The 25429-nt window shown below is 36.4% G+C and overlaps 1 protein-coding gene across 2 annotated transcripts in view; it reads right to left on the bottom strand.

Annotated features, from left to right (window-relative positions):
* Positions 1-24824, bottom strand: part of LOC149820478 (RNA-binding protein 1-like) — a 39483-nt gene extending 14659 nt beyond the window's left edge. The window contains exons 1-4 of one of the 2 annotated variants that reach the window (XM_089983874.1): positions 24181-24824; positions 4430-4581; positions 4015-4315; positions 3863-3924 (exon numbers count right to left, since the gene is read on the bottom strand). In XM_089983874.1, the coding sequence (XP_089840000.1) occupies positions 3863-3924; positions 4015-4315; positions 4430-4581; positions 24181-24217 (552 nt within the window). In that variant the 5' untranslated portion in view covers positions 24218-24824. The remainder of the gene's footprint in view (positions 1-3862; positions 3925-4014; positions 4316-4429; positions 4582-24180) is intronic. The other variant, XM_089983873.1, reaches the window with a different exon arrangement.
* Between the last annotated feature and the right edge of the window lie 605 nt (positions 24825-25429).

Raw genomic sequence — 25429 nt, 5'->3', positions numbered from 1 at the left:
CAGCTGCTGAATTGATATGGGTTCGCACTGTTCTTAATGATCTCCAGGTGAAGGTTTCCTCTCCAATAACCATGATGTGTGATAACAAAGCGGCAACATATATAGCAAACAATCCTGTCTTTCATGAGAGAACAAAGCACATTGAGGTTGATTGTCACTATGTAAGAGATATGATTCAAGCTGGTCATATCACTACAAAATACCTAAAGTCTGAAGACCAAGTTGCAGATATGTTTACAAAGCCTCTTGCTAGGCCTAATTTCTCCAGATGCTGTGACAAGCTGAGCATGATAGATATCTATGCTCCAGCTTGGGGGGGAGTGTTGAGAATAGGTGGTTTTTAGGTTAAGTTGTTCTTTATTAGAGGTTTTCTGAAATACTTTTTTCATAAGGTCTTAGATGTAATTTCTTTGTTTTGCCTCTCTCTATTTAATATAGAGAGAAGCCCTAATGATGATTAACGATTTCTGTTTTCATGTTCAGCCGTCTCTCTCTCTCTCTCTCTCTCTCTCTCTCTCTCTCTCTCTCTCTCTCTCTCTCTCTCTCAGGGTCGGTTCATCTTCTACAGTTACCAAAGCAGAAATCAAAATGGGGAAGCTGTACGAGAATCGGAATTGGGAACGGTCCTTTGAATTTTTTTGAGGATTGGGAAGTGACTGTTTTAGAAATAGCATGAGCATTAGGGTCAAGATTTTCAAAGAATCGAAATTCCTGAAGGAACCACGATTTCTAAACATGGGAGTTGGGATTCCCTCAGGAGTCCTGATTCCATGTAAAGGAACCGGGATTTTCATCTCATAAGAATCAGGTTTCTTGAAAGCATCAGGATTTCAATCATGAGTTTCAGGATTTACGTGTTATAAGAAGCGATTTTCCTCAGTGAATCATAATTCCTAATCAATTCTGCTTCCCAGGAATCGTGAGTTCCAAGTAATGTAAGTGATTCTGGTAACTACCGTTAAGACCATTATGGGCTCTGACTCTTCCAATCTTGCTAATCCATATTGCCAACTTGTCATTCTTAAATAGTTGACTGCATGTATTTGCTTTAAATCTAGATTAATAATGATTATCAAAAAAATTGATTAATAATACTTTTGTTTTCTCTAAAGAAAACTCTAAACACTAGTTTGACATACCACTTTCTTTTACTTGCTTCTCCAAGAAACTAGATTACCTCCAACAGATGCACAATATCTCAAGGTGGGCCCTTTAGCTCCTATAAAATGAGCCCAATTTACATCATTATGTTCTTGAACATTATGATAACCATGATTAACATCAGACTCTTATTTACAGTTTTAAAGTATATTAAATGTGTTTCACAACTTCTCAAAAAAAAGTGTTTCACAACTATCATATGAGAAAAAAGAGGGGCACGTGTGAAACAACTTACCATTAACTACGTAAACTACATCAAGTCATGATGGTTAGGTAACTTTGCTTAGAAACTAACCTTCGTTATCGTCCAACTACATCATTCTTAGCCACTAATTTACAAGGTTTGGCTTATTGAAGTATTTACTACCTTATATCAAAACAACTTAGTCTCTTTGAGAGGATCAAGAACATACTTTTGCTGAGATATAATAATTCCTTTCCAAGATCTTGCAACTTCCATGCCTAAAAAGTAACGCAATGCTCATAGGTCTTTTATACTTTACATTTTATTTGGATACATCTACAGTCTTTGAACTTCAATGTCATTACTCATTACCATAAGGTTTGCCTCGGGAATCTTGTCCTAGACAAAGGAGAGATTGGGCAAGGAGAATAGAAAGAGAAATGGAATAGATATGAGACAGTCACTAGTAAACATACATTTGCTATTTCTTGGTTGACGTCCCTTATATGTTATGTGTAATAACTTGAATTACATAAAGAATCCACACAATTGTTTTACAATAGTACATGTTATGTGTAAAATAACAAATATACTTCTGAAGATGTCTAGTCTTACATTTTCCTCTCAACATGGATAGTCTGCACATTAAAAACGAAAGTAGATCAGTCTTCATTTTTTTTACTAATAAATACTAGGTATATTTCTTCATGTTCCACTTTTTGTCAAACAAAGAGTTGGTCCATTCTGGTGTCACCAGATATCACTGATATTTTGAAAACATCATGATATTATCGGCATTTTCACCTAGGCCGATAATACCAGCAAAATATTGTGATATTTTCAAAATATCATGATATTTTCAAAATATCGCCAAAATGAAAATATCAAAATATTATTGTGATATTATCACGATATGTCATATTTTTTAAAAATCTTATTTTTATATATTTTAAGTTCAGTTTTCTATTTTTTGGTTTCTTTCGTATTTTAAAAACTTTTAAAACTTGTTTCTTTATATTTTTTGCAAGAAAAATAATAATAAATCTATTATTTTCCTATGTTTCTTATTATTATCTATAATTTTTTAATTTTTAGAGCTTCCAAGATTTTTCTGAGAAAAAACACTTTTTGAAAATATCCCCGAGAAAAACCCTCATCGAGAAATTACCTTGAACGATATGTGACTATGGTCCATTCCATATGTTCCATTCATAGTTGCCAAATTGTTGTCATGAAAATATCGAATATTAGTGTTTTCTCACAACAGCCAATAAAAATGTAAAAACATGGTGATATTTTCATTAGTATCATGATAACACCGTGATATTTTTTAAACAATTCCTGTTTCTAAAATTTTAAGTATACATTTTTTTATTCTTTGCTTCTTTTATCTTTTAAAAAATTCTTTAATTGCTTATTTATGTATTCATTAGAAAAATGCTACTAAAACCCCATTAGATCATATCTTTTTATTATTCTTTACATTTTTCAGCATTTAAAATGCCAAAATTCTCCCACAAAAAACCCTCACCAGGGAATTGCAAAGAACGACACTAGTGATCATGTTTTCATTTTTCCATATTGTTCTGGTGAACTGCACTCAAGAAATAATGTATTCATAAAATTCATGCACCATGAGTAGCCCATGTCATTGTGCATAAATTAGGGTTGCTGCAAAGGAGCAGCAACATCAAAAGTTATCTCTACATGATCACTTAGATCTTCTGGACCACTACTCTTTCTTGATTGACATACTCAAAAGCAACTCGCTGCTAGTATTGTGTCTGAATTAGAGAAATCTTCAAAAGAAGTTCCAGGTTATGACAACAATGCAACTCAAGTAAAATCTTAAATCTTCCCAACATTACTTACTATCTTGATCCTGCCATCTCCAGCTAACTACTTAAAATATGACCATGTGATGCCACTATAGCGGAAAAAATAAACAGTTCCACTGGATGAAACCAAGCAATATCAAGCCCTCTAAAATCAGAAAAATGACCCAAGATGCATGCCGTGAAGTGGTGGATGAAACATGTATACACATGACCAGCCACTCGGATAGACGATACAAAAATTTCCAAGAACCTTGTACAAGTTGGATGAAGTGGCCAGGGCTGGGTTGATGAAAAGAAATGCCATAGGCATAAAAAAACCACTGCTCCACTTTTAAGAGCATGAATGGTGTAGAACCTACCTCACAGGGTCACTCCAATTTATTCCCATATAGTGTTCCCTTCTGTACAATTATTAATACAAAAATAGTGCCTCTTGTGCCTTTTTGACACACATATCACACAAGGTAGCTTTCTTAGAGTTTGATAACCCAAGATCAGGTTTTCCAGTATCCACAACCAATAAAAAGGAGACAGAGAGAGAATAAAACAAAAGGGAGACCCTAAGAAACTTGAACATATTTTACATAATGAAATAGTATCTTATATCTTTCCGCACATAAAGTTCATCTGCAGAAAGAGCACAGCTGAAAAAAGTAAAGGAGATGATAATACAACATACCTGTATAGGCTCCTTGTGAATCACTTTGATATCCTTAAAGCCAATAAAGGGGCGGAAAAGATCTTGAGAAGATTGCTGAGGAGTTCCAAAAGATATAACAATAATGAAGTGCATAATACAATAAGAAAGCAAATAAATGTCTCAAAGGATACGAGCCACTTCCCTTCTCGTACAGTCACTTGGAAGTCCTTCAACAAATAGCATGTTAGTGTCCTCAGAGAGAACATCAGGCTTTATCAGAGAAGAGACAGCCCTTTCAGGAAGTACCGGTGGAATGACAGGATTTATGCTTAGTGGATCTCGCCTTCTGCTAAGCAAAAGTGGATCTTCAAATGAACTTGAAAACCCTCCCAAACTTGTTCCAGCACTGACTCCACCTAGTCCTGGCCTAGGAAGTTCGCCAATACCCACAATATCATTCAAAGCGTACGTACTAGATTTTAGTGATGGAATCTGACAATATGTGTCAGATGTTAGAAACTAATCCACAGAGATTACAATTCTAATCTGAAAGTAAAACGACAATGGAAGACATCTATGTTCTGTTCCCAATATAAAGTCACTTACATCATTCTGTCGGAAGTCTGAAGAAGCTAGAAGAGGATCACCAGTTCTCCACAAACGTTGGCTAGCCATGGCAGATGTATCAGAGGGTACATAACCAGGAAAACCAGCTGAAATTCCAGCTACAAGTTCTCGTCCAGCTGGCTGAAAACTATCTGTTGAAATTAACAGGAACAAGATATATTATAATTGGTTACACAAAAAGTCATCATGAAACACTGCACTATGCTGAATCACGCATTGCAAGCAACAAATTCACAGCTAAGAAAATCCATCTATATCAAACTGCTGCAGAGAGATAACTAAACCAAGCGGATGTCTTGCTTTGAAAACATTATAACAAATGAATAATAATTTCAGGGTGATTCCCAATTCGGCACCTATGTTTTCAGCATAATTAAAAAATGCAACTAAATTTAGTTATGGTTATTCAAAAATAAAAAAGAACAGTTTTGGTATTAAATTTATAGTGAAATCTCGAATATGACATTTAAACATTTATTAATCACTTCTTTTCTCTCAAACTTCAAATTATATTTTCTACAATTAATTGAAACTGCTTTATTGTGGCATGGGGACATGGGGATAATGATGATCTAAATATGAATACTTTTCAAGGATAAGTCAAAAACAATAAAATCAGAAATTCAGAGAGGAGGATGTCACAAATTAAAACCACCTAATCCATAAGCCTTGCAACCCAAGTACAATTGATATTCTAATAGAACATTGAAGGTAAAACAGTACTTTCCTTGTACAAACCCAAGACAGGTTAGTAATAACTGCAGTTTATTTTTAAAGATGTTTGTTTTTATTTACATCAAGAAAAATCTTTGGTGCCCTTTTGACATTTTCCAAATGTTGGGTGCATTTTCAAATTATGCCCAAAACTTAGGTGTCGTTTTGAAAACTTCCCTAATTTGAGCTATCAATCAGTATCACAGAAGAGTATGAGAGCCCTTATCTCTTAATTTCACATGGAACATAGAGGGTGAAACTCTTTAGTGTTGAGAAGTGTAATATGGTTGTATCATATTTGTAATTGTATGCTTTATGCTATCCTCCCATATTCTTGTACAAAATATTGTTTACGAGGAGCATTCTTGTATTTTAAACCATGAAAGGTGTCCCCCTTTAAGATGTATCTTTTGCAATTTTGCTAGCTAATGAAGTTTTATGGTTTTCTCCTTCTATTCTTCTCTTCTTTCATAGTGGTTGCCCTATCTTCTTGAATTTGTATATGGTATCAGAGCCATACACAAATCAAGATTAAGATTCTTTGCAGTGCATCAGAGGGGGGAAAACCTCATTATGCATTGCTGCAATCAGACCTTGTTTTGCATGCCCCCTTGCTGATGTCAGCACAATTGAAGGGAAATCACTTGGATGAGGTAAGGGATAGCAAGAGTGTGATTTTAGAAGTAATCCAAATCAAAATTCTCTTTGATTGAACAACTATTGGAATTTCTTTGAATTTTCTGAAAGTGGCAATAAATAGGGTTCTGTTTTGGATTTCTGCCTATTCCAATCATATCAGTGTTTGTTAGTGATTGGTTTGGATGCTTTTGGATTGTTTTTGCCTAAGAAATCAGTTACTAGTCATTTTATGTAGTGTTTAGGTGATTTTGGTGAAGTTTTGAGAAGATCTTGAGTTCTTATATAAGAAGATGACTGAATTTTTTGTGTGTTCTGTCATAGTCGACTACTATAGAGGCCTTATTTCTATCTCATTTGTTGTTGTTTGTTGTGTTTACATGCATTGTGTTCGTTGGTGTTGAATCTTGGTGTTATTGAAGCTATCATTAACAATCTTTTGGCATAGTCAATTGGTATATGCTGTTGGGTGAATGTGAGAGGGTTGTATCTTGGTTGTTGGTGTGAGCCCTTTGATATAGAAGTGCCTATTATGTGTGTCTTGGTGCTTCTTTGTTGCTGGTTACTTGTGCTTGTGCAGGAATATAGTAGTTTGAGGGTTGTTGGTGAGAATGGACAAGGAAAATATTCAAATCATACCTGTAAAATTTGACGGGACTAACTGTTAAATTGTATAAACTCATGTGTGTGTGTATATATATATATATATATATATATATATATATATATATATATATTTCTTTCTTTATGTAGCCCCAGGGGCTTTTTTGTCCTTTCCTATTTTACGCATATTCACACTTGTGAATGTGCATGTAACTTTTCTTCTTTTTCTTTTTCTTTTTCTTTTTCTTTTTCTTTTTCTTTTTCTTTTTATTTTTCTTTTTCTTTTTTTCTTTCTACCTTTTTGACTAAAAGTCAAAGGAGGGGGAGACGTTGGACCCCCCTCCAACGGTTAGATTTCTAACCGTTGGAGGGGCTCCAACGTCTAGTAGGAGCCCCTCCTTTTGGTCTCCTCTTGTATTATAAATAGGGGTGTATCCCCTCTATTGTAACTCATTCTTTTGGGAGCCTTTGTGCTCACCTTTGCTTAATAGATTCAATCTTTTGCATTCCAAGTGTTCTCTTTGTACCTGTGTACTTTTTATTCAAGTGTTCTTGGTGTGTCTTTGTACACATATCCCTTTGTGGAGCTTGTTCTTGTAGTGCACATCTTTGAAGATATTTTTACATGGTATCAAAGAGAGGTTGGGAGAAAAGAAGATCATGTATTTTGTTCTCTTTACTGGGTGCATTGAAAAGTGTGCCATCAAGTGTTGGTGATCAGGATAAAGACTAGTTTCTTCATTCAATATTTTAGAAGCATCCTACATCGAGTAGGACCTTATATCTCCTTGTGGTACGCATCTCTTCTCTTTCTACTTCTCTCTAATGAGCAAAAAGGACTCTCACTTCTCTCTTGACTTCAAATTAAATGGATCTAATTATCATATATGGGTCGGGAATATAGAGGCCCATATCAAAGGTAAGGGTCTTTGGGGATATGTTCAAGGAACTATTCTCGAACCCGAACCTAAAATCACTATATTTGAAAAGGGGGAGATTAAGGTTCTTGACGGAGAAGAAAGAGAAAAAGTTTTTGAAGAATACAATAAAAGGCATGAAGAGTGGGAGATGAAAAACTACAAAATCCTTTCATGGTTTTTCTCTTTGGTGGAGACAAAGATTAATGCCAATATATTGAAATTCAAGAAAGCATATCAAGTATGGGAGTATCTTGAACGAATGTATACATCAAGAGACTTGTCCCATAAATATTACCTTCAAAAGAAGGCCTTAACTCTTCATCAAGGAGAGATGTCGGTTAGAGAATATTTTGCCGAATTATCGGCTATTTGGGATGAACTTGCTCTCCTTGAACCTAAATGGAGTGGAGAGGCAATCGAATTGAGGCAAAAACAACTTGAAGATGATCACTTTTTTAATTTCTTAAATGGGCTTAAACCCGAGTTCGAAGAGTCTAGATCCTCTATTTTATCTTTTTTTTCTTCTCCACCTTTAGAAGATGTTCTTACCAAATTAAGTAGAGAAGAAACTAGATTGGGAATGAATAAAACCAATTAAAATGTGTTGGCCATCCCCTCTAAAAACGAGGATGAAGGAGCTTACGTTGTATCTAGACTGGGGAGCAATGTCAAATCTTATAAACCTCCTCACTTCAACAAGAATCGAGGAAGAGAAAATAACGGACATTATGGAAGAAGAGACTACAGTAAAATCGTGTGTCATTTTTGTAAAGAACCAGGGCACATAAAACCCGTGTGTCCCAAATGAAACCTTCCAAGAGGAGACACCGTCTACCTCCAACAATGCCAATCTATCTCTAAATCAAATTATTGAAGCTCTTCAACCACTCCTCAAGGGATCAATCTCGAGAGTCGTTGCGTCCTTCTTCTCTCCTCCAGGTAAAATTCTTTGGCTATTAGACTCAGGTGCATCCTTTCATATGACTCCAAATGCTTTTATACTGACCAATTATTCTAAAAACCTCTCATCCTTTGTTTCTACTGCGGATGGGGCTTCTCTTGAAATTAAAGGAATTGGAGACTTTGAAAAACAAGATTTTTTTTGTTCCTAAAGTTAGATTTATTCCAAAATTAAATTTGAATTTGCTTTTCGTCTCTCAACTTTCGGATCATGGATGTGATATAAAATTCTCATCACATAAATGTTGGATACAGGATCGCCGGTCCGGGAAGTTGATTGGGGAAGGCTCTAGGAAGGGTGACCTTTGTGAAATTGTCTACGAAGAGACAATACGCATACAAGCACAAATACTTTATAAAAGAAGTGCACGAAAGCACTCTCACAACACTTGAACAAAATACGCGAAAAGCGTATAAATAATAAACATGCAATAATGCATGTATTTCATAAATAAAAGCAAATGCTTGAGACTCTCAAGCTTGTCATACAACAAGGGGGAACACCCCTATTTATACAAGAAAGGAGAGGTGCAAGAGGGGGCTCCCCAAAGGAGTCGTTGAGGAGCTCCCAACGGTCACAATTGTGATCGTTGGGGGCTCCCCAACGACTCTATTGGGGAGACCCCTAATGCACCTTTTTGGAAATACAAAAAGGAAAAAAATAAAAAATAAAAGGAATTAAAAAATAAAGGAAAAAATTACAGCATATTCCAAATGGAATATGCACAAAAAGTAAAATGACTAAAATACCCTTTTCAAGTAAAAAGAGAAAATGTATAAATATATATACTTATATATAGAGATACGTATACATATAACATATGTATGCGTATCTCTATGTATATAAGTATATATATTTATACTTACAATAATGTTTTTGAGTATACATTTTAACACCCCCCCTCAAACTTACGGTGTGATAATCGAAAGTTTGTCAAGAAGGAAATGAAATCTAGGCGAACAAAGAGCTTTTGTGAAGAAGTCTGCAAGTTGATACTCAGACGTCACGTATGATAGATCAATGACCTTCTTCAAGTATTCTTCCCTGACATAATGGCAGTCCATCTCTATATGCTTTGTTCGCTCGTGAAATGTGTGGTTCTTGGCAATGTAAATTGCACTTTTATTGTCACAGCATAGCTTTGTTGGTTCTGTGACAACTACTCCCATATCTTCCAAAAGACGTCGAATTCATACTATTTCCATGGTGGTAGATGTCATGGCTCTGTATTCGGCTTCAGTGGATGATAAGGAGACCTTCTGGTGCTTTTTACATCGCCACGAGATCAAAGATTCTCCTAAGAAGATACAAAAACCAGTGGTGGAGTGACGGTTACTAGGGTCACCTCCCCAATCTGAGTCAGTATAAGCAAGCAATTTTAATTCAGAAGAAGAGGATAGGAATACTCCCTTATTCACCGTTCTCTTCAAATATCTGATGATGCGAAGCACAACACTTATATGAACGGTTGTAGGAGCATGCTAAAACTGGCTGGCGATGTGTATAGCATGTGACAAATCGGGTCGAGTAATGCTGAGATACATTAAAGAATCTACCAACTGTCTGTAAGGAGTAGGATCGATTAGAGGAACACCGTCGTCGATCTTCATTTTTGCTCCCACAACTTCAGGGGTTTCGCATACTTTGTCATCAGAAATTCCTTATCTGTCAATAATCTCACAGGCAAGCTTAGACTGAGATAAAAAATAACCACGTTGCGAATAGGCAACCTCAATTCCAAGAAAATATGTCAGAAAACCCAAGTCTGACATCTCAAATTTTGAAGTCAATACGGACTTAATACCTTTGACTCCTTGAACATCATCACCTGTAATTAACATATCATCAACATATAGTAATAATATTACAATCCCTGCCTTAGATTTTCTAGTAAATAGAGCAGTGTCAGTATAACATGAGGAGAAACCATTTTTCAGCATTACATTGGTAAATCTGTCATACCAGGCTTTGGGGGCTTGTTTCAAACCATAAAGGGCCTTTCGAAGACGAAGAACTTTATCTTTAGGGATCTTCATGCCTGGTGGAGCATCCATATATACTTCTTCATTAAGATCACCATTTAAAAAGGCATTTTTCACATCCATTTGAAAAATATTCCAATTTTTAATAGATGCAATAGTGATAAGACATCTAACTGTAACCATTCGGGCTACAGGAGCAAAAGTTTCTTCATAATCAATTTCATACTCTTGCCCATACCCTTTTGCAACTAAGCGAGCCTTATACCTTTCAAGGGATCTGTCGCTCTTAGTTTTAACCTTAAAAAACCCATCGACAGCCTATAGTTTTCTTTCCTATAGGTAGAGTTTGGAAATCCCAAGTTTCAGCTCTTTTAAGAGCATTAAGTTCATTTTGCATAGCTTCTTGCCATTCTATATATTTTTTTGCTTCTTCAAAATTTCTTGGTTCAAAATAAGAATGAATGGCACTAAGACAAGCCCTATATCGGGGTGAAAAAGAATCAAAGGAGACAAAACGAGTGGGAGGTCTCCTATTCCTCTCAGATCTTCTGTGATCGAGAACAGGAACAAGTTCACTATATTGATCAATAGCACTTCTAAAGGTGTCTTGGTTTCTACGTGAGTATGTTATTGGATCACTTGAAATGATGCCTTCTTGTTGGTTATGCTCTTCGATATCACCCTCAATGTCCTCATCATGATTTGATGATACATCATCATCACTAGATGTATCATCATTACTAGACAATAAGTCAAAAAGGAAGGAATAATCAAAATTTTCTTGTTGAGAAACATTTTTTTCAAATCCACTTTCATTTTCCAAAAAAGTTACATTTCTAGAGACATATAACTTATCTTCTCGAAGATCATAACACCGAAATCCCTTTTGAGTTTCAGAATATCCAAGAAAAATGCAGGGGATAGCCTTGGGAGAGTTTGTCATTCTTATCCGTAAGTATGAAACACTTACACCCGAAGACTCGTAACCTATTATAATCTGGTTCAAGTTTATATAAAATCTCAAAAGGGAAAATTTTTCCTAATATTCTAGAAGGCAAGTGATTTATCAGATAAACAGAAGCAAGAGCTGCTTCAGCCCAAAAATTTTTATGGATGTTTGGGGAAATAAGAAGGGTTCTAGTGGTCTCAATGATATGCCTATGTTTTCTTTCGGCCAACCCATTCTGTTGAGGGGTTTTAGGACAAGATCTTTGGTGAATGATTCTGTGATCTTCAAGATATATTTTAAATTGGTTGGAGAGATATTCTCCTCCAGAATCACTTCTAAAAATCTTTATGTTACTGTTAAATTGATTCTTGATCATTGAATGGAAGGTTCTAAAGCACGAAAAAACTTCATGTTTGAATTTAAGAAAAAAGATCCATGAATATCTAGAGAAATCATCCACAAAAATAACATAATAAGAAAAGTCTCCTTTTGAGACAACAGGTGCAGGTCCCCAAACATCGAAATGAACAATTTCAAAGGGTTTAGATGAGAACATAGTTCTTTGCTCAAAAGGTAAACTTTGCATTTTTTCGAGAATACAGTCATTACAAGAAAAAGAACGTTTACATAGGTCCTTTGCAAAATGCAAATAAGATAACTTGGTGATATTAGGATGACGAAGTCTTTTGTGCCACACATTTATATCTTTGTTTCGAGCAACATTACAAAAAAGATTTTGGAACTTGAAGAGATTCCATATAGTATAAATCGCCTTTTCTAAAGCCTTCCCCAATCAATTTCCCGGACAGGCAATCCTGTATTAAACATTTATCACATGAAAATTTAATATCACAACCATGGTCCGAGAGTTGAGAAACAGAAAGAAGATTTAAGTTAAGTTTAGGTATAAATCTAATTTTTGGAATAAAAAAATCTTGAGTTTCAAAATTACCTATTCCTTTAATTTCAAGAGAGGTTCCATCCGCAGTGGAAACAAAGGATGGAGAAACATTTTTTTGAATAATCGGAGAGTGAAAACATGTTTGGGGACATATGAAAAGATGCACCTGAGTCCAAAAGCCAAGAGACTTTACCTGGAGTGGAAGAAGTAGACACGGCGGCACCGGATGTAGCTCCCTTGAGAAGAGGTTGAAGGGCTTCCATTATTTGGTTCAACGAGAGTGACCCACTTGATGATGTCTCTTCCTTTTGTGGTGCACCGATGGTAGCCATAGCGAGAAGCTTCTTCCATTTGGGACATACGGGCTTGATATGCCCCGGTTCTTTACAAAAATGACATATAGTCTTGCTATAGTCCCTCTTCCCTCTTTGTCCACCATCTCCTCCTTGATTTGGGAATTTAAAATGAGGAGGACGATAGGTCTTTACATTATTTTTGGGTCTTGATACGGCATTAACCTCATTGTTTTTTTCATGATTACAAGGAACCATAAGAACACTTGGTCCTTGTTTACATAGACTCATACGAGTCTCCTCACCACTTAATTTGGTGAGAACATCTTCAAGGGAGGGAGGAGTAAATGAGGATAGAAGTGATGACCTTATTTGCTCAAATTTCGGTCTCAACCCATTCAAAAAATTGAAGAAACGATCTTCTTCAAGTTGCTTGTGGCGGAGTTCAATTGCCTCTCCACTCCATTTTGGTTCAAGCATAGAGAGTTCATCCCAAATAGAGGAAAGATCGGCAAAATATTCCCTAATAGACATTTCACCTTGAGTAAGGGAGAGGGCCTTCTTTTGAAGGTAATATTTATGGGATAAATCTCTTGATGTATACATTTTCTCGAGATAATGCCAAGCTTCAGATGCTTTTTTGAATTTGATAATGTTGGCATTAATCTTTGTTTCGACGGATACGAAGAACCAAGAAAGAATCTTGAAGTTCTTCATTTTCCATTCGTCGTGCTTCTTGGAGTATTCTTCAAGAGCTTTGATCCTTTCCTCTCCCTCAAGAATCTTGATTTCACTTCCGTCCATTACGGTTATCTTGGGTTCCGGTTCCGGAATTGTTCCTTGCACATAACCCCACAACCCTTTTCCTTTTATGTGAGCCTCCATATTCCCGGCCCAAATATGATAGTTGGACCCATTCAACTTGAAGCCAAGGGCAAAGTGAGACTCTTTCTCACCCATTAAGGCGTAAAGAGAAGAAGAAAAAAGGCGTACCAATACAATGTTTCAACTTCTAGTTTGCACAAGATCCTTCTAAAATATTTGAGAAGCAAGATCCACCACTTCAGTCTCTAAAGATTTGAAGGCATGGTTTTCGAGGCACTCGAACAAAGGAGGATCCCACGATCTTCAATCACCAACCGAGCTCTGATACCATCTGAAATTGTCTACGAAGAGACAATACGCATACAAGCACAAATACTTTATAAAAGAAGTGCACGAAAGCACTCTCACAACACTTGAACAAAATACGCGAAAAGCGTATAAATAATAAACATGCAATAATGCATGTATTTCATAAATAAAAGCAAATGCTTGAGACTCTCAAGCTTGTCATACAACAAGGAGGAACACCCCTATTTATACAAGAAAGGAGAGGTGCAAGAGGGGGCTCCCCAAAGGAGTCGTTGGGGAGCTCCCAACGGTCACAATTGTGACCGTTGGGGGCTCCCCAACGACTCTATTGGGGAGACCCCTAATGCACCTTTTTGGAAATACAAAAAGGAAAAAAATAAAAAATAAAAGGAATTAAAAAATAAAGGGAAAAATTACAGCATATTCCAAATGGAATATGCGCAAAAAGTAAAAGGACTAAAATACCCTTTTCGGATAAAAAGAGAAAAATGTATAAATATATATACTTATATATAGAGATACGTATACATATAACATATGTATACGTATCTCTAATGTATATAAGTATATATATTTATACTTACAATAATGTTTTTGAGTATACATTTTAACAACCTCTATTTCATGAAGTTTCTTCAAATTCCAAAAACCTCTTTTTGTAACATTGCACAACATAAAGATATAAATGTTTGGCATAAACGCCTTGCGCATCCAAATATTGACAAGCTTTCTCATATTCATTTTGCTAAAACATTTTGTAAAAAAAATTCAGTTGTAATGATTGTATTCTGGGAAAAATGAGAAGCTTACCTTTTGGTTCAAGATCTATGTTTTCAACTAAGCCTTTTGAAATTGTGCATTCGGATGTATGGGGACCCGCACCTGTAGTATCTAAAGGAGGTTTTTCATATTATGTTATTTATGTTGATGACTATTCGAGATACAGTTGGATATACTTTCTAAAGCATAAGAATGAAGTCTTTTTCACTTTTAAGAATTTTCATGTAATGATAGAACCCCAATTCAATAGGAAGTTACAAATCTTTAGAACAGATTCAGGAGGTGAATTTCTCTCAAATGATTTTAAAAGCTATATAGAGAGTAATGGGATCATTCATCAAAGGTCTTGTCCCAATACTCCTCAACAAAACGGTTTAGCTGAACGAAAACACATACATATTATTAAAACTAAAAGGACTCTACTTATTTCTCAAAAGATTCAAAAAAGATTTTGGGTCGAAGTTGTAATGAAATGGTGGTCTTCAACAAATGCACAAATAACTCACAAACAAGTGTCTATTGGAGACACTACAAGCATGACCCTTGAAAGGGTATAAAAGGAAGAACACTTGAAAAATAAATAATACTTTATTCATGAACAAAATGCTTAAGAAGCATGGTGATTTACATTGAAGGGGTTCACCCCTATATATACAAAAAAGTGGGAGAGAGGAGAGCTCATTTTGAGCTCTCCAAAAGAGACGTTGGATTCCAACGTCTCTTAATATAGCTGTTGGACTACAGTCCAACAGCATTTATTATTATAGCTGTTGGACTATAGTCCAACAGCATTTATTATAGTTGTTGGACTACAGTCCAACAGCTATTTGCACAATCAAGTTCCAACAGGAACTTGACTGGATCAAATATCTAGTTTCTATTGAACTAGATGCTAAAAAAGAAAATAAAGAAAAATAGAAAAAGAAAATAATAAAAGAAAATATAATAATATTAAATAATATATATATATATCAAGGTTTTAAAACCCAGTGACTCGGGACTCGACTCGCTCTTTATTGACTCGTGACTCGGCGGGTCAACTCGGCGACTCGGACAGGGTTTTGTTAACTTTTGATTTTAAAAGAAAAACAATATATAATTTGTCTCAAACCATGTTTTTCAGTAAACAAGAGATGTTTTTTGGCTCCATGCAGAATCTTGGGTTGAACTGAAATAAGGAGATCGTAGCATGTGGATAAATTGTTCATTAATGAGCAATAAGTTGGAAATGTGGAATGAAAGAGCACAATTTATTCCAGTTACATAGATGCCTTTATGCATTAAAAATGCACATGCCTATAAAGAAAAGAGAAATTTTTTGTTGGATGTGATAAGGCAAGGTGAGGACAATTGGTTCTGATTAAAGGGGGGTATAGCATATATGAGATACAAAGAAAATATGAAGTCTGAAAGGACAAGAAAGAAGCACCAAGTAGATGTTGGAACTTGGAACTCTATGGATGTTAAGGCCAAAGTTATGTATGACTTTGTTCCAGTTTCTTGTCTATTATGCCTTCATAAAGATGGGGCAAAGAGGAAAGGTGTGAGGAGAAAACCAAATTCTTCCTTGTTATATAGTCATGTTAGTAAAATTTAAAGCAAAATATTAAATGCATTTATGCAAAGAAACTGCAAAAAATATAATTGTGTAGAACATAATAAAAGCAGCAATCTACTTGATCATAAAATATTAATTAGCTGTTGTTGAATCTGAAGATTGTCATGCCTGATGCTTCTAGAAATAGATTCATATCCAATAACATTTACCTTAGATCATAGTCACATATTGTCTTCTTTACATATTGAAGACATTAAGAAAGTAACAACAATATTCTCAATAATATTACAATTTTTTTTTATTCTGAAATACTAAAAAATCAAATTTTAAACATTCCAGAACTCGCCCGAGTCAGGCCGAGTCACAACCGAGTCTTCGCAGACCGAGTTTAGCTTGCCGGGTTGACTCGCTGGAGGGCCGAGCCGAGCCGAGTCAGCCGAGTCACCGAGTTGACTCGGCGAGTTTTAAAACCTTGATATATATATTACAGTTTACATTTTAACACTCCCCCTCAAACTTACGGTACAATGAGCGAAAGTTTGTCTAAGAGGAAGTGAAATCTGGGAGCAGCGAGAGGCTTGGTGAAGAAGTCTGCTAATTGATATTCTGATGTAACATATGGCAGATCAATGGTTCCATGTAAGTATTCCTCTCTGACATAGTGACAGTCCATCTCAATGTGTTTAGTGCGCTCATGGAATGTCCGGTTGCATGCAATGTAGATCGCACTTTTGTTGTCACAGCATATCTTTGAAGCTTGCGTTGCTTTAGCTCCCATATCTGCTAGCAATCGTCTGAGCCAAACAACCTCTATAGTGGTGGTTTGTTTGCACCTATTTATGTGATCAAGATATGAAGTTCTAATCTCAATTCAAATCTGCATTTTTCGGTCTGTCACAATTGACGCAAATACACTGCTGTTATTTTGTTCAGGCTGGGATATCAGAAGATCAATGTTAAACTGCAGATCAGATGTATCACATCCAGCGTGGTGCAGAGATTGTGGTTACCGCTGTTAAAACATATGTAATAATACCATAATACCCGATAGGGGTATTATGGTCATTTCACAAAGTACCCCATAGGGGTACTTATTTTGTTTCTCGTATTTCACTATTTTTTATTTTTATTTTTATTTTTATTTTTATTTTTGTATTTTTTGGATACCGAAAAGGGGCCCCACAATGGAGTCGTTGGGGCCCCCAACGGTCACATATGTGACCGTTGGGGGCTCCCAACGACTCTATTGGGAGCCCCTTTGGTCTCCTCTTCTTATAAATAGGGGGAACCCCCCATGTATGTTGTATTGCTCTTGAGAGCTCCTCTTCAATAATAGTGATATTATTTTTCATGTGTGTAGCCTTTTTATAAGGCCCTTTGTATATCCCTTAGTGGATTTTCTCTCTTGTGCTTGTTGCATTTGTCCGTGTGGGACATAGTGAATGCTTTAGCATTCTTGGTTTCTTCCGCTTATTTCATTACATGGTATCAGAGCCATAAGATCTTCTAAAGGTAAAATCTTGTCTCTCTCTACTTCCTTTCTTTCTCACATCTTCCTTGTGTAGCAATGGAAGTCAAGATCGATCTATCATTCAAACTCAATGGAAAAAATTACATGATGTGGGCATCCGCAATGGAGAATAATCTCAAAGGCAAGAAGCTTTGGGGTTATGTAATGGGAACCGTTCCGGAACCCCAACTTAAGCTCACAAAGATGGAAGGAGATCAAGAGAAAGCACTTGAAGGCGATGCTCGTCTCAAGGCCATTGAAGATTATAATCATCAAATGGAAGATTGGGAGAGCAACCATGCAAAAATCCTTGCATGGTTTATGAATAATGTCGAACTTAAGGTATGTGCAAATATTGCAAAATTCCGCCGGGCAAATGAAGCTTGGTTTTTTATGAAGGGTATGTTTACCCAAAAGGATCTTGCAAGAGCTTATTTCTTGCAAGAAAAAGTAAGAACCACAAAACAAGGCGACATGAGCATACAAGATTACTATAGTGCTCTAAATCCTTTGTGGGATGAATTGGCTGTTTTAGAGCCTAAATGGGTATCTATGGAGGATGTGGTTCTAAGACAAAAACAAATGGAACAAGATAGATTGTTTCAATTTTTATTTGGGCTTCGTCCCGAATTTGAACAAGTGAGATCCTCACTTCTCCATAGATCCACGTTTCCTCCCTTAGAAGAAGCTATTGCCGAGATTACTCAAGAAGAGACTAGGCATAGCATGGGAAAAAGCATAGAGGAAGTTCTTGCCGTATCTAAACCCGGCAATCATGTTAAAACATACAAACCACCTCATTTTGGTAAGCAAGGGAGTGGTGGAAGAAAAATGATTATATGTCACCATTGTTATGAGCCGGGACATATTAAACCCGTTTGCCCAAAGCTAAATGGGGCATTCAAGCCAAAGGTGGCTTCCGTTGAAGAATCCACCACCAAAGAAGATGACGGCAAGAACGGGGATCTCAAAGACACTCTTGGACAAATCTCCTTGGCTCTTCAACAAATCTTAAAGGTCACTTCTTCCACCTCCGGTGCCGCCATTGCCTCATCATCACCTCCCGGTACGTACTCTTGGATTTTAGATTCTGGAGCTTCTTTTCACATGACCCCTCATGAAAATGCATTAACCAATGTGCACACCAATTCAAAAATGTCTTGTGTCTCTACGGCCGATGGAACTTTTCTCAAAATAAATGGTGTTGGAACTCTTGATTCTAAAAATGTTCAAAATTTCCTTGTTCCAAAAGTTAGAATAGTTCCAAAACTAAATCTTAACCTCTTTTCCGTTTCTCAAATAGCCGACCATGGATGTGAAATATCTTTCTCATCCCAAGGGTGCTTTGTGCAGGATCTCCGGTCCGGGAAGCGGATTGGGCAAGGCCATAGGAAGGGAGACCTTTATTTTATGGATAATTTAATGCTTCCGAATACCTCATTTTGTACTTATGTCCAAGACAAAAATATTGAAACTTGGCATAAAAGGCTTGGACATCCAAGTTACTCTAAAATGTATCTTTTTCCTTTTGGACACAAGTTTTGTAAAGAAAAAGATATCAATTGCAAAGATTGCATTTTTGGCAAAATGAAGTCTACTCCTTTTCCTATTAGATCCTTTGTGACAACAAGACCTTTTGAATTGGTGCATTCCGATGTTTGGGGGCCATCTCCGGTTCTATCTAAAGGTGGTTATTCATATTATGTTACTTTTATTGATGATTATACTAGATATGTATGGATTTATTTTCTTAACTTTAAATCGGAAGTTTTTAACTTCTTTAAAGAATTCCATGCAAAAATTCAAAATCAATTTCAAAGTCAAATATCCATTCTTAGATCCGATTCGGGTGGAGAATACTTATCAAATGATTTTCAAGCATATCTAAAACAACATGGCATTTGTCATCAAAAATCTTGCCCAAGAACTCCTCAACAAAACGGTCTAGCGGAAAGAAAACATAGGCATATTTTGGAAACCACTAGATCCTTACTCATTTCTAAAAATATTCCTAAAAATTTTTGGGCCGAAGCCGTGTTAACCTCCACCTATTTAATCAATAGGATGCCATCTTCAAAATTGAATAATATCTCCCCTTATGAAAAACTTTTTAATATGACACCCGACTACAATCGTCTTCGGATTTTTGGGTGTAAATGCTTTGTTCTTTTACATAAAAGAGATAAATTGTCACCTAAAGCAATAGAATGTGTATTTTTAGGATATGGTGAAAATCAAAAAGGCTATAGATGCTTTGATCATAAAAACAATAAGTTATTTGTCTCCAAAGATGTAACCTTTCTAGAAGATGAAAATGGATTTGACATATTGGAAAAATCAAATGAAATTGATTATATGTTTATCAATGATCTTTTAGAAGATTCAAATGATGACTCTTTGAGTCATCCGGAAATTTTAGAAAATACTCATGATTCTCATGATGATGATGTATCACCAACTAATGGTGACAATCTCCAAGTATACACTCGACGTGAGGAAGCCCAACCTATTAGTGCTTTAGAAAAATTCTTGCGGCTTAATGAACCCCTAGAAGAAACCTCCCTTAGGCGTTCTTCTAGAGAATCAATTCCACCTAATAGGTTTGTCTCATATGAAACTCTTTCACCTAAATATAGAGCTTGTCTAATAGCCTTGCATTCTTACTATGAACCCTCCCATTATAATCAAGCAAAAAGTATACCTCATTGGGTTGAAGCAATGAAAGTTGAACTAGATGCTTTAAATAAAGCTAAAACTTGGGAAATAGTTCACCTTCCTCCAAATAAGAAAGCTATAGGATGTCGATGGGTCTACAAAGTCAAAACAAAAAGTGATGGTTCCCTAGAGCGCTATAAAGCTAGATTAGTTGCTAAGGGATACTCACAAGAATATGGCATCGATTATGAGGAGACTTTTGCTCCCGTGGCTCGCATGACAAGCGTTAGAACTTTAATTGCGGTAGCATCATCTAAGAAATGGCCTATATTCCAATTAGATGTTAAAAATGCCTTTCTTAATGGTCAGTTGAATGAAGAAGTATATATGGATCCTCCGCCGGGAATCAGTGTTAACCAAGGTCAAACCCTTCGGTTATTAAAAGCCTTATATGGTCTTAAACAAGCCCCTAAGGCTTGGTATGATAGATTTAGTGCTATCATGTTACAATTGGGATTTCGCTCATGTTATACTGACACTGCTCTTTTTGTTAAAAATGCAGGTAATAGTATCATCATCCTTCTGCTTTATGTTGATGATATGATCATCACTGGCAATGATGAAAGCGGTATTCTTAAAGTTAAAAATATGTTAAAACATAATTTTGATATGTCTGATCTGGGTTTTCTCAGGTACTTTCTTGGCATAGAAGTTGCATACTCTCCTCGAGGGTATATACTGTCACAGATGAAACTTGCTGCAGACATATGCTCCAAATCTGGGATTTCAGATGATAAAAAGGTGGAGACTCCCGAGGTTATCAATGCTAAACTACGACTGGAGGATGGAGTTCTGCTGGACGATCCTACGCCCTACAGGCAACTCATAGGCTCCCTCACCTATCTGACTATCACCAGGCCCGATATTGCTCATGCTGTGCACTCTGCAAGCCAATTTCAGCATGCTCCTACATCTGTGCATATGAGTGCTGTGCTCCGGATCATTCGATATATTAAAAATACTTTGACTAAAGGGCTATTCCTATCCTCAATCTCTTCCTTAGATTTACTAGCTTATACTGATGCTGACTGGGGAGGAAACCCAAATGATCGAATCTCAACTACTGGCTTTTGTGTATTCCTAGGAGATTCGCTAATTGCTTGGAGGTGCAAGAAACAGCAGAAAGTCTCATTGTCTTCTACTGAAGCAGAATACAGGGCTATGGCAACCACTACAATGGAGCTGGTGTGGCTTCGAAGTCTTCTTCAAGATATGGGAGTCGAAATTACCGGGGCTTCGAAGCTTTGTTGCGACAACAAAAGTGCTATCTACATTGCCAGCAACCACACTTTCCATGAGAGGACGAAACATATTGAAATGGATTGTCATTATGTACGTGATGAATATCTTCGTGGGACAGTAACACTGTCATATGTCACTTCAGAATATCAACTTGCTGATTTCTTCACCAAAGCCCTGCCTGCTCCTCGCTTCTTGTTCCTCCTTGGCAAACTTTCGGTCATTCTCCCGTAAAGTTTGAGGGGGGGTGTTAAAACATATGTAATAATACCATAATACCCGATAGGGGTATTATGGTCATTTCACAAAGTACCCCATAGGGGTACTTATTTTGTTTCTCGTATTTCACTATTTTTTATTTTTATTTTTATTTTTATTTTTGTATTTTTTGGATACCGAAAAGGGGCCCCACAATGGAGTCGTTGAGGCCCCCAACGGTCACATATGTGACCGTTGGGGGCTCCCAACGACTCTATTGGGAGCCCCTTTGGTCTCCTCTTCTTATAAATAGGGGGAACCCCCCATGTATGTTGTATTGCTCTTGAGAGCTCCTCTTCAATAATAGTGATATTATTTTTCATGTGTGTAGCCTTTTTATAAGGCCCTTTGTATATCCCTTAGTGGATTTTCTCTCTTGTGCTTGTTGCATTTGTCCGTGTGGGACATAGTGAATGCTTTAGCATTCTTGGTTTCTTCCGCTTATTTCATTACAACCGCTTGATCTGATCGACCGGCGTTTTTGACAGATCATGGTTTTCAGATCATGCACATGCGTGGGAGTTGTGTTTCACGCCATCAGCGCTAATCACACAGATCAATGTAATCAACGCTGAGGATGTCTTATACCTGCAGCACGTTGTGGTTTCTAGTTAGTTTGTCTTAGATTTAGTTAGTTTCATTAGTGTAACCATTCATTGCAGTTTAGATTAGATTTTTGAGTTTCTTCATGAAACTAATCAAGCGGTCATTGCTAATAGTTTTCTTAATTGTTTTTTAAATTAATTGTTACTAATAGTGTTCATCGTTTTTAATTTTTTTTTTCTTTGCAGAGACTAACATTAGTGATTCTATAAATCATGTTTCCGTGTTTTGGGTGTTTTGTGTTTGCGGGTTTTTGTGTTTTGCAGGTGGATTCAAGTGTGCGAAAGGAGTGATATCGCTAGGGTCGTGCTCGTGCGAGGAAAGGAAGAGAAAGCGAACAGAGCTCTACAGATTTTTTTTTCTTTATTTTACTTTTTTTACGGCCAGAGGGTCATTTATTTTAAGTTGGGTTTGTAATAAGGCCTCTTTATTTTTTAACCCTCCGCAAAGGGTAGTACATTTTATTTATTTAGTTATTTTTTATTCAAGGCAATAAAGACTGCATTTGTGTGGGGTACAAAAGTATTTTAAACATGTTTTCTATATTTGACTCGGACTTCACCACTTGTGTGAACCAGAATTTTAAGATTTGATGCACGGTTCGCATAAACGATTTTCATTGAAAAACCTCTTTTAAAATTACTTTTCTAAAAAGTTGCACCATCAGGTTGTCTATCCCAAAACCCAGTTTGTCTATGTTTTGCCTTGAATTCCCTGAACTTTCTAAAATCGTATTTCCTTGTTCCCATGTCTCCTGCCCCTAAAACTTTAACCGAAGCTAGTCCCAGGTGTCTAGATTAATCTCTCAAAATTTCAGATTTTTCTGTGGTGTCGTTTGGGAGTTATAATTTTTTCTCCTCAAGCCGATCAGAGAACCGGACCCTACATACCTGAGTTGACTTTTGACCTAGACCTTAACCTAACCGAGCCTACCTCCTGACCAAGAATCCGTACCCTAGGTCCAGGGATACATCACCCATATTCTTGTACATGGGCGAATTCTTGTATTTTAAACCGTGAGGAGCATCCCCCCTTTAGAATGTATCTTTTTCAGTTTTGGTAGCTAATGAAGTTTTATGGTTCTCACCTTTTATTCTTATTTTTTTTCATAGTGGTTGCCCATCTTCTTGAATTTGTATATTTAGGTGGAAACAATGTCCGAATTTGCAATATTCCAAACATTAGAAAACAGAATGTATGAACCAAATGGTCAACTACGCAGACAAGCATACAAGTTTATTCATTCAAAAGATAAAGTTCAAAAGGTCAGCAAGAATGGACAGTTAATAGCTTCAGATTCACCAATTAGAAGTTAGAACTCTCACATTCAGCTTAACTTCTTTCCATCTCTGTTTTCCAAGTGTCCCCAAAATAAGGAATCAAATTGCTCTAGTTATTATTTGAAAGGGAGAAAAACAAACAACATAAAGCAAATTAACACAATGGTCACAATTCCGAAAATAACCATCAACACAACCAACTCTGAAGCTATTCATTTCATCCTGAGGTCAGATTAGCAAGTCAACCAAACAAGACCCTCGGTCTAGGACTTCTTCTTCCTTAATGGACTAGAAAGAACGAAAGAAAGATCAAGCCAAAGAGGGCATCAGCAAGCAAAAAGCAAAACAAACAATACAAAGAATCGAACAATCATCAAGACCAAATTGGTTTTCGCTCGAAGAACAAACTTGGAAACTTTCAGAAGTGAAGAATGTGAATCACCAACGAATTTCAACAACATGGTGGTGATGAAAAAGGAACGAAAAAATCTGTGGTGAAGAACCAAACCAACAATTTAACATGGGTGTGAATGTATTCCCAATTTTTCGCGGTATCGAGGACTCGAAAGGAACGGAAACAGTGAACGAATTTGCAATTTCAGTGAAGGAAAAGTAGTTGGTCGGTGGGAAAGAGTGGTGATAGAAGGGATCATGAATCACAAGAGGTTAAGAAAAAGGGGGGAAGAGCAAGGACCTCTTTGTGCAACGTATCGCCAGTACCCGTCCGCCATATCGCGCTTCCTTCCTCCTTCCCTAAAGTTTCTCACAGAGAAGGGTGGGGTTTTCAGCAGGAGTCCAACTCTCGCTTCCGAACTCTCTCCTTCGTCTCTTCTCGGTTCCGTATTAGTCCCTCCTTCCCAAAGCCCAATTAGTCTAACACTTGCGGGGTTTTATTAGATTGCGTTTGGATATAGTATTGTGAATTATCACCAGCACTTGTGTTTCTTTCAAAAGAAAGAATATGTGCTGGTGAGAATTCGCAATCTCAGGAATCCTTCCCACTATCCAAACACAGTCTAATAAAACAAGGGATGTAAACGGTTCGGATTAAAACAAGAGATGTAAACGGTTCGGATTCGGATGGAACGTAGCCAATACCATGTTCAACTCATCAGATATGGGCTAAACGGTTTTAAATTTGGATTCTGATGGTGAAAAGCTCATACCAGATCCATTTTTACATGTAAATGGATTCAGATATCCATCAAACTCGAGTATTTGTCAGATTTAATAGCAAAAAATCAAAATCATATTGGCATTGGATTATAATCCAAAATGAGTTTGGCTTAATATGTAACTAAGCATAATTGAATTTGGTTAGGCATATATTATTCTATCACTAACTTTCCTCTAAAACCCTTAGCATTTTTCTTCTTTTCTTGTAATTCTTGAAAAAAAATTTTGTTGCATTCCGCTGAGGTTGCAGTATCTTTCGCATCAAGTTCTCAGGTTAGGTCAAAAGGTGAGTTTCATAGCATGTTGCCTATTTATGTTATTTCATTTCAAAAAATTTATTTTATTTGTAGATATGATCATTTAATAGTTTCATGTGTATTTGTATTTAGTTGTTGTTATGGATGGTTTTTTTTTTGTTTTCTACCTGATTTACTTACCGTGCAGTATTTAATATGCTTAGATTTTTTTATAGTATCTTAGCTAGTTCATAATAAATACTTATAAAGATAAAGGAAAATATGGCAACAAAAAGTGATCCAAACCCCCACCCCAACCTCCAAGCAAGGACTCAGATGTGGTGTCTGAGGTATAATCAATGTCTTGAGTCTTGCATGTACATAATCAGTTGTGCAATTTTATGTATGTGTTTATATTCATTTTTCAATTGATGATGAGAACAAGTTATTGATACAGTTCTTAAAGGGCACAAGCCATTAGAATCGAAAGAGCATTAATTTTACTAAGAAACATTGTTGGTAAGTGATGTA

Source organism: Nuphar pumila, chromosome 12 (genome assembly GCF_984573655.1).
Source record: "Nuphar pumila chromosome 12, dmNupPumi1.hap1.1, whole genome shotgun sequence".
Lineage (NCBI taxonomy): Eukaryota > Viridiplantae > Streptophyta > Magnoliopsida > Nymphaeales > Nymphaeaceae > Nuphar > Nuphar pumila.
This window is presented reverse-complemented; position numbering and strand designations above follow the sequence as displayed.